This window comes from Pygoscelis adeliae, unplaced genomic scaffold, assembly GCF_000699105.1.
Source record: "Pygoscelis adeliae isolate BGI_AS28 unplaced genomic scaffold, ASM69910v1 Scaffold111, whole genome shotgun sequence".
In the NCBI taxonomy this organism is placed as follows: Eukaryota; Metazoa; Chordata; class Aves; order Sphenisciformes; family Spheniscidae; genus Pygoscelis; species Pygoscelis adeliae.
The window spans coordinates 1228661-1239322 of record NW_008824542.1 but is presented as its reverse complement, the minus strand read 5'-3'; the positions used below and the strand labels follow the sequence as shown (position 1 = coordinate 1239322).

The 10662-nt window shown below is 43.2% G+C and overlaps 1 protein-coding gene across 1 annotated transcript in view; it reads right to left on the bottom strand.

Moving 5' to 3' along the window:
- Window positions 1–698: 698 nt before the first annotated feature.
- SAMD12 (sterile alpha motif domain containing 12) overlaps window positions 699–10662 on the bottom strand; it is a 183896-nt gene continuing 173932 nt past the window's right edge. The window contains exon 6 of the mRNA XM_009321690.1: window positions 699–10001. Coding sequence (XP_009319965.1) covers window positions 9979–10001 — 23 coding nt within the window. The 3' untranslated portion in view covers window positions 699–9978. The remainder of the gene's footprint in view (window positions 10002–10662) is intronic.

Genomic DNA, 10662 nt, shown 5'->3' with positions numbered 1-10662 from the left:
TGTGAGAACATTCAGAATTATGGCTGAAAAGAAAAAAACACATATATGGGAGAGCATAATATCATGCTGGAATTTCAACATTAGTTTTTCTGAGAACTACCTTCCTACTGACTTTTAAATTACTCTCATGCCATAAATGCTGAGAATAAATGGGGGGGTGGGATGGGAGTGAAATGCCGTGCACCATAAACAGCCTAGTTACCTGCTCCTTTTGTGGTTTGGTCCCCTTAGAGGCTGCGTCGCTGCTTACAAGGGCCTCCCCACAAGTCTTGAGAAACGAAGGCAATGAAAGCCGTCCTCACAGTGTGCACTGTCTGCCTGCGGTCCCGCCGCACGGAATCGGGGGTAAATAGAGCCAAGTCAGCGCAGTCGGTTTGGATTTACACCCAAACCGAGCAGAACAGAGCCCTTTGCTCGGTTAACACCTTCTGTTACATCTATGAGCACGCTGCATTTACGCAGCACCTGTACCGCCGTACAGCAAAGCGCTGCACAGACCCGAAGTACCCCAGCTGGGGAAGGAGACGTGCGGGTGGGTGAAAAGCTTTGCCCACCTTCAGGTGCTGGAAACCCCCCGAAAGAGACCGGTCAGAGTGTCAAGTGAGAGTGGTTGCCGGCAAAAACCTCTATTATTTTTTTTTCTTCTCCTGTTCATGCAACGGATCAAGCCCTGGCCTTGTTTAAATCAAACAAAGTACTTTTACTGTATAATAAAAATTCCATGTTTTAATACATCGCCATGCACAAATGAAGTCAAACAATGCAGAGTACAAAATTGTCAAATATACAAAATGATAAAGCAGATATCCAAAGCTTCCAGAGATCATGCCCAAAGATACCAAAAATTTGATATTGATTCTAATTTCATAGTTTAAAAGAATTCCTCCCTCCCACCTGGGTTTTATTTTTTGTTGATCTTTGAAAACAGAAGGAATTAAAGAGTAAATATAAAAACTGTAGGGTAGAATTAACAGTGATGGCCACTTTGTATACTAAAAATTAGACTGCATGATAATTTTTGTTTTGGGAAGAAAAGCACTGGTGTACAGATGAACACCTTGGCTGCCTGGGGAAATGCAGTGTACATCAAACAAAAAGGCACACTTTTGTCTTATGCCATCTCGTTTGGCTCCGTCTTAAAAAAGTTCAGCCACAGGAATAACAGTGCGTCGCTTTTTAACCATTGGAGTGCTGGCATTTTCCTAGATTTTCAACCAAGTTAACATTAAAAGATCACTGACTTAGAGTATTGCCTTAGTGAGCGTAAACCAGCACTGACTCCAAAGGCAGCTGGACCAGACACAACTCGCCGGCTACAAGAGACCGTTTTGACCATACAGCATGGCCATGAGCTTGCACTCAGCCCTTCTGCATCCAGCTCTCCCCCATCAGGCCACCAGATTCCCGGGACCTTGATTGCAGCCTCCCCCTCGCTCCCTGCAGCTCGTGTCCATCATCAGCTGCCGCTGCCACCGCCGCCGCGCCAGCATCTGATCCGTACATGGGCCACGGATCTGGGGGCAACTTTTGGAGACAGCTCAGGTGTGGCTATCATTCCAGCTGCCAGCTATCTGCTCTTCCCAAAGTCAGGTTCAATCAACCTTAAATTTAGCTCCTCAAAACAGAGGAGCCCAAATTTAGAGCCCCCTTTGCTGGTTTACGCTGTGCAGTCGGGCAGGCACTACTGCCATCTTACCCCCCACTTGTGAAAAAGAAATGATTTTGTGAGGCAGGTCGATACAGCTACAGTCCCTACAAGAAACTGAAAACAAAGCCCAGCACGTCCCAAAGCATGTCCCTGCCACTTTCAGGTTCTGCAATAACTCTGAGAAAGTTAAAAATATGCCTCTTATGCTCACCAAGTACCCCAGCAGCTTAGTGCAAAGCAAAGGAGTCTTCTCCTCAGAGCATGCAGCCTCTTTGGGGAAATGCTGGTCATTCCCCTGTGCACATTGCCCTGTGCAGTTCATCTCTATTTTAGGGGAAGCCCAGCAGACAGCAGCAACCCCAGCTGGTGCCCAGAAACGCAGGGTCCGATTCTGCAAGGTAATGTGTCTCCTGCAATGGCTTCAAGAGAGCGCTCAGCACGGCACAGGACACTGGGCTTCATTTGCGGGTTAGCCCAACGTGGCCCCATTCCCCGCCCCAGTCAGTGGCGTGGGACTCAGGGAGCAGGCTGAGATCTGGGTCTCATCCTGAGATGCTTTGCATAGGCTGGAAGCTCATGTCCCTCTGTGCTTTTCTCAGAAGCAAAGCAGAGAAGGAGCCTCTTGCATACAAGGGATGCCGGTGAAGTGGTAAGAGGACTCCAAACATTTCTTTATCTGGACTAGTCTTGAGACCGAAGTCTGGCTCAGTAGGGAAAACCTCTGTCTAGACATAAAACCGTGCTCTCAATAAAGAAAACCAACCAACCAACCAAGTCCCCTAAGCATCTGATGGGGCAGATTGCGATTTGTTTTTTTTTCTCTGCACAGCTTCTTATTGCTTACATGCAGTTTTGCTGCAATATCGATCTCCCTGCTTTAAAAAAACCCTGTGTATCGCTATTTAATTTGGTGACTTATGACATTAAATAGATGAATTCAAGGCAACTGCTTAATAGAAGTAACGTGATTAGAGATGTGACAACAGCTACAGAGGACTTTTCTTTTCTGAAGAAGAATTTATATATTTGGAATTAAAATCAGAAAGGAGCTTTTCGTCTCATTCTCAGACTAAGCCTGGCTGTGTTATAATAATGCTGACAATCCTACTTCTATGGCAGAAGCAGACGTTATATAGTCATTTGCAAGTTCAGCTTCTTCTCCGTCCAGCCTGACCCCAGACGTGCCTGTTAAGGACAGCTCTCCCCCAAAGCTGCAAGGTGTCTCAGCAGCATGAGGACACTTGTAAGCCATCACGCACACAAGCCAGTGATCCGCAGAATTTATTTGACAGGCGGCCAGCATGTACCAATGTTCTTTAAACAATAAATCTAGACCAAACTCATTTTCTTAGGATTTCACACTGGATTAGAGCAAGAATCCCCAAAGATCTTTATCTTCTTAGCTATGGCCATAGCTAGCTCCCTTCTTGTTTCAGCTTCTTGATGTTGATTCAATACCAATTTGCCGTAAGTATTGCTTTTATAGTTTCTCTGGTCTGCGTGAACTGTTTACTCTTTAAAACGTACATTGTAGTTTGCGCTGTTCCCCACCGCCTGATGAAGCACGGTAGAAGGTGGCTCTGACAGTTGGTACTTGCCTCACATCTATTGACAGCGGTTTTGTGAAACCTGAATCAGACGCCGAGCGCTCCTTTGCTTATTTCTAAGGTACAACATTCAAACCAGCCAATGGCAATAGGGCCCAATCTTGCAAAAAGCCACCGCTGGGAGCAGCTCTCATTACTCTGGGTAGTCCCACTGAAGTCGTTTCACTTCTAGGGCTTTATTAACCGGCTCCGATGGGGCTCGTCATGATAGCGGGAACAGTTTGCTGTCTTTGAAGCAAGGAATTCATGTACTGTGTTCCGCTGCACAGCGATACAATACAATTCTCAATCAGCACCACAGCTTCTCTGCCAGTTGTTGAAGGCAAGAAAATCTGTTTCTTGCCAGCAAGATGCTACCTCCTTAATTAAAAGGCAAACCCACAGTTGTTACTCCTTGCTCAGACTACACTTCCACTTGGCCCCGTCGTTTGAGTGCATCATTTTGTCTCAGGCTGTTATTAATGAAAGACAACAGACTTTATATGTCCAAGGGTTTGTGTTGTCCTTTCTTATCTGGTTTTCTTCCTTTAATTACGCACAGAAGGACCTTGCAACTGCAAGCAGACCTACTGACACTCAGGCCAAATGCTGGCAAGCATAGCTCTGTTCACATAAGCTGTTTAAATTAAGACCATTTTGTGTGAAAAAATGGATATAGGTTGCCCTGCCTTCCTGTAATATTGGAAACTTCAAGATATTTTTAATTTAGAAGTTTACATCTGATGATCTAGTCTAATCCTTGCATAACACATGCCTAATAACCTCATCCAGTAATTGCCGCACCGAGCCTGCATCTCAGTTTGAGGTAGAGCTTATTGACTTAGAAAAATACTCTGCATACATTTAAAGACTTTATGTGATGGAGAACATGCCAGGTAACTAAGTAAGTTGTCTCCATGGGTAATTATCCTCCCTGTCGAGCATTTGCACTTAATTTCTAGCCTGAAATCAGTTTCCAACCAGTAGAGCACATCATTCCCTTTTCTTCTAAATAAAAGAGCTACCTGCCTTCAGATAGCACTTCCCTGCCCAGGTAGAAGATTGTGATTGCAGACGGAGATCAAGTCACCTCTTCAAATTGCCTCTGATAAATTAATAGCTTGAGCTTCATTAGGCTGACACTATAATAAGACCTGTTTTCCTGCCCTTGAATGACACTGGGAGCTATTGAAAATCATCTTTCCAAGTTGTCGATACCCTTTTTGAAAGACGGGCAGTAACCAAACAAACTGGAACAGCATCGCTACTGCCAGGTCCTACATCCCAGCTGGCAAGAGCATCTCTGGGGCTGACGCTGAACAGATTATTCATCACACCTTCACAGTCACTATATTCTTCCAGACGTACTCCCCATGCCTCTAAGTGGGACTTGCCGCCATCTCTCCGGGATTTCTGACTTTGCCGTCCTCCAGGTTACTCTCTACCACTGACCTGCTCCATATCATTATTTACTGAGCCCCTGCTTTTGTCACCTCTGGCTGCTGCCAACAGTAATTTTCTCTTTCCCTGGGGGGAATATTGAAAATAGAGCATACCTTGGGAGGAGCTCATTAGAAATAGTCTCCCTGATGATAATTTAATATTTACAGCTATTTTTTGTGATCTGGCTTGTAATCGGTTTTAATCCACTTAATATGGGCGATATTGATTTTGCGTTGTGCTATTTTGTTCTTTATCAGAATCAAATGATCTATAGGAGGCTAAGTATAGTATGCCAGCAGAATTTCTTTTATCAACAAGGCTTTGATATCACAAAAAATGATAGCAAGTTTATTTGGCATGATACATTTCTATGAAAATCATTTGGAGGGTTTTATCAATTTTTAATTGCTTTAACGACTGTGCCATATCAACCTTACCATGGTTTTGCCTAAGACTGATAGGAAGCTAATGAGCCTCTAGTTTTCTGGGTCAAATCACTCATTCTTTTGAATTACTGGGTTTTTAGTGTCATTTGAAGCTTCTTTTATGCTTTCCGGTTCTGAGGAGTCCTAGGCAAGTTTTCTTTCACTTTTGGATTCAGTTAATGGTTCTACAAATTTAAAAATATGTTTGGATAGTCGCTGCTTAATATTACCCATAATTACTGATGGAGTAGGAGGAATTACATTTTAACGTGCAAGCTGACTCCCTCCTTCTACTGCTTTCAAATAAAAACCAAGAATATTTGTTGGTTTTTGCATGTACTGTGAGTAATCACTGTGCTGTGCCTGTCTAACATCAGACTTAGCTTTGCTACAATGGTATTTGTCAGGATATATGTAAAGCCTTTGGTCTACCAGCCCTAACCTATTGGCCACTGACTTCACATACATTTTTTGGCTTCCCTCATCAAACATCTACTTTTCTTACTTGCCGATTTATCCTCATGAGCCTGCCTAATCACCCATACGTTATGTTGGTGGGGTTTTTTTGCACTCCAGATAACTCTCCGGAATTTTACTATAGGAGGTTGCAGGTAATGCTGGTAGTACTTTCCCCCTCACCCATCAATTTTAATTATACCAGAGGACCTTTTCTATTTACATTAAAATCTTATTGACCACAGTCTATATATACCAGGGTCAATTGCAGCACAGTCCTGCAGCGGGGCCATTCAAGGAGACTCTGATGGCAGAGATGTTAATTGTTAAAAGGGGACCCACGTGAAAGATGCAGGATTTTACTTTGCCTGCCTGAGACAATTTTGAATAACTGAGATCCTGTGGCTTTGTGGCGGGTGGAAGGAGGTTAGTTTTAGTGATGACAAAAAAACCACCCCAGGCCTGGCTCCATGGCTGGCACTAATCAACACATCTCTGGAGACTCTGATGGAGTAGCGCCAATGTAAGTCTGCCGGGGGTCTGGCCTGGGGTCTTCTGAAAATACAGGGCAAAACAAAACCAGAATTTTGTCATTTTTAATGGTTTGATTTCCTCAACGACGCTGCAGCTGCTGTTGAGTGACAACACTTACTTACCCTAAGGAACAGACAGGGAGGGATGAACCCACCGGTAGAGCATCGCCATGCAGCTGGGTGGGCAAAACCAAAGAGCTCGCAGAGCTTTTTCAAACTCCCCTCCTGGAAGGCTGCAATTCCCTCAGCAGAATAAATGGTGGGTGTTCAGGCACAGAAAGCCACGCAGATTTAAAAAACAAGGAACAAAACAGCACAAAGGATGCTTTCAGCTGCAGTGTGTTTTCGGATGTGAGCAATTCCTTCAGGTTTCTAGCGCAGGTCTTCCCATGGTTTGAAGCAGCTGGGATGGCTGAGGCCCTGTCAGCATTTCTTAGCGGGGTCTGATGCTGCAACCTTTCTTGACACAAAGGAACCAGGTGAGCACGGCAGCAGGGAGAGGCACCGGGCATTGGAGGAAGGCTGCAGGTCTGCACAGGGAGAACAGTGTCCTGATCACAGTACTGGTAGATAATTAGAGATAATAACTAGTGATCAATATAACGGCAGCACTGGCCTTTGCGAATTTATCTATCTCCACAAGGCTGATAACGGTTGTTTTATGAAAATAGCATTAGTCTCCTACTCTTTTGCACCGAACTAATGGCTCTGAGCGTATTTAAATTCACTTCCTTTGCCGGAATAACTTATTCGCTCCCTTTCATGTTGACTTGGTCTTTGGCACTCTCGACATAAATGATTTATTGACTAGAGATAAAGCATTCTTTCCCCTGAACTGTTCCTGTGACCCAGGCAAAAGCGGATGTGTCTGCTATTAATAAGGTGTTCGGCATAAAAAATGCAATAGACTTGATTGTCTGCACTCAATAGCCTTTCCGAGAATACAGTACCTGCCCCCATTCATAATAACAAAAATCTCTCCCACATGTTTATTTATATTAAAAAGTTTTCAGAAGAATATGCTGGGATCCAGATAGTTGTTCGGTAGATGTAGAACAATTTCATAAATATCCCTGAGGAAGCATGGCCTACTTTGGGAGAATAACAGTGATTAAAAAATCCAAACACGATGAATAGTTAAACACAAGCCAAAAAGTACAGTTATTTCCTTATGGCTCCTGCAGACAGTTACACACGTGAGAAGTGTCACAGGGCTCAGGGGAACTATGCTTGGAGTTATCCACATGCACAGGCTGGCTGTAGGATGGAGACCTACACCAGCTTCAAAGGAGATTTGTCCGATAGGCACCTACAGCAGACTTCTCACCGAGTCTGGCTACACAAGGGTCTGGACTTGATTTTCACATTTCTCAGGGCCTATAACACTGCTTTTCTAGGTCACCGTAGCTAAAATCCAGGGAAGCTTTTAAAACAAACTGTTTTAACAGGAGAAATGCACACATCTAAATTCATGCCCATATACTGGAAAATGTTCAAAACTAACATTGATACAAAAAATGCTTCTAGTGGCTCTCTGCCTAACTCAACTTCTTCTCGTACGCCCTTTTAAGATAACACTCTCTGATAAACTCTTGTTTTACCATTCAAATTATTCCGGATTTTTTCACTGGGTAGTAAAATAAGAGAATTCCTACTGCAGAAGTATAGCATTCTCCTTCTTTTTAAAATAACTTATATCAAAGTGGGTTTTTTTAATTGCTGTACCAACATGACATTGATGTCAGTTGCCAGAGCGCATTTTTAAAACCTGTAGCAGAAAGAGCTGTAAAATTTGCTGAAGCTTACAGTGGACCTGTGCCACGCACATGGCCAGGTCTCTTGGTATCAGATTCCAACCTGCAACCCTGTGAAAAACTCTAAAAAGTGCAAATGTTGCTGTTGGCAAAGATTCTTATGTCTTAAGGAGACTTTTTACACCAATTAATTTCAAATTAGGGACCAGGATTTTCAGAAAGAGAATGTAGAAGCTTACTGCTTTGTAATTCTTGGGAGCTCCATTTGAAAACCCATGGAAAGACCCAAACGGTTAGAAATCACCAGTGACTTCTGAAAATCTTGGTCGTCAATAAAAATAATTTGCTTTTGGAATGAATACTATAGAAATATCCAACATGCTGAATCTGAGATGGGTGGAGAGCTGAAACCTAAGCCCATACCCATCTGAAAAAAATTAAGCCCTAGCGATATTTATCTGTTGGTTGTGCAGGCACCCTCAGTGGTTGACCTTCCATTCTCTAGCAATGAACTGTACAATAGTTTTTAAGAACTATAACACAGGAGCTTCCTCTAAAAAGGTCCCTTTGACTTGATGTAGCTGCACCTTCTCTCCATCGCTGCATCTTCACACCAGTATGGTGTCTCACCCACAGTTTGGCATATATGCTAACAGTGACTCTGTAGTACCTGTCTATCAGACTGGAGAGAGTGATGGTCTTTAAATACACGAAAAGCTACCTTGATATTAAAGAAAGAAGGAACAAATAGGTAAGTCCCCTCAGTATGTTGATGGCATCAGTTCATTATACAGTGTGTCAAGAAGGTCCCGATGTGAGGGACAGACACTAATTCCACTGAGTCCCCATGGAAGAAACAGTACCACAGCCAGCTGTGATACAGCCAGAGATGAGGCCAGCCATTCAGACTGAACGAAAAACAACACTCAGATTGAATGCAACAGTCTTGAGCCTGCTACAGTACATTGAAAGGCTTATTGGAACCATTTGCTTATTCCCAGTTCCTACCGAAACAGTGTTTTGGATAGAAAGTGGAAAAAGTTAATGAAGTCTGCCCTCTCCAAAGGGAGTGTCTTGCTCCTTAGAAGTGTAGTCTTACACTTTACCTTGTTCAGAGAGTTTGGTTTGGACTACAATTCCCCAGCCCTGCCCAAAATATAATGGTGGCCAGCATAAAGAACCTGAATTCTTCCAGTTTATTCTGGTTTTGTCGTAGACCAAACCCAGGGTCACACAGATCTCTGAGAAAGGCTCTCTCCCTTGCCTCTCCCTTGCCGAGTAAGAAAACACATTGGTACACTAGAAACGAGAACCTGTGATATTTGGTGGATGAGAGGGAGAGCAGACACAGTGTCCTACAGCTCATTCAACCTACCCTGTTCTTGGCTACCTCTGTGACAGCTGTTATCTAAGTCTTCGTAAAAGAAGTCACACCTCTGCCACGTGCAAATCTATCTACACAATCTACTGTGAATTGGTGAAGGTATGCTAGTAGTGGACTTCAGTTTGGATGCAGTCTCAGCACAAACACTGAAACGTATCCTCAGTATTTTAAAAAAAGACCATTATATATATATATGGACTGTGCTAGTTCTGTGCAGAAAGCACATATGAAGTGCTGATATTGTTTAACAGAATACCATTAGACTGCAAAACTAACATATACAAGACGTTTACATTCCTACCGGGGTGTAATATTGTGAACATATCCACTGAGATCGGAGAATTGCTGTAAGTTTTTCCTAAAACATCATGCCATCTGCATACATAATAAAAGAATCCAGTAGTTGCCATGCTAAAACAGGACTTCTAGTGAAGGGCATAGACAGTCCCCTAAAGGGAACTCAAAAGTTATGCACAGTGATGAAAACTGGAAGAAATTTTCCAGCTAAAGGTCTGTCAATGACCATTTTCAACAAATTAGCACTGGGTATTATGCACCACAATTTTACTCCACAGCAAACCAGGTCTTCCCAGAACACATCATCTTCAGCGGGCTGATTTTACTTCAAGTTTGTCTTCAATCCTCCATGGTCACCTTCTGGCAGTGCCATTTATTATGGGTTTTTTTCATGAAGGAAAGTTCGCTTTCATATCAAGTGGCAGGACAGCAGCTTTAGAGGCTGGAAATGTTTATGGAGAGCTCTCTGCTGGGGCTGTAAGAAGCAAAACAGAAAACCAAAACCAGGCAGTGAGTATAGAACAGAGCAAAGGAATTACCGTGTATTTCAACTAAAATTAAACAAGTCAGGTTAGAGCTGAGTGAATGTACTTCTGCTGTAAAGACAAACTACTCCTAGAATATATATTGTGATCCTCGTACTTTTTTAATCAGTCATCAACCAAAAAACTCAGTGCTTAATCAATTCCTTAGATAAATATAAAGCACAGACCAGCAATCATTTGTATGATTTAACAAAGCCTACTTGAATTTTATTGCCTCATGTGAAAGCACTGCTTACTCTTCCTCTAGTCTGAGTCCCAGAGAGCAGGCTCTTCGGTTTGGCTGGGCTTGCATTAACTACTGAAGGCTTGATAGCCAAATGCCAAAGTAGGGGCTGACATTTCCTCACCGTTTCTGCTGGCGAAGATGGCAAGAGTTGGCCATTGCTGCACAGGAGATGTGAAAACAGCTCGCCCACTTCCTTCCCCAGCAGTAAGGCACACTCAATTTTGGTGGCTGCTATTCCTTGCCTGAAAGCCCTTGCAAAGCTGTAAGGTGATCACACCATAAAGGAGGAATATGTGGAGGTTTCTTGTACCTTCTCCTCCCCTCCACCCTAACTCTTCTTTGAGATGCACAGCAAAAGGACGAGA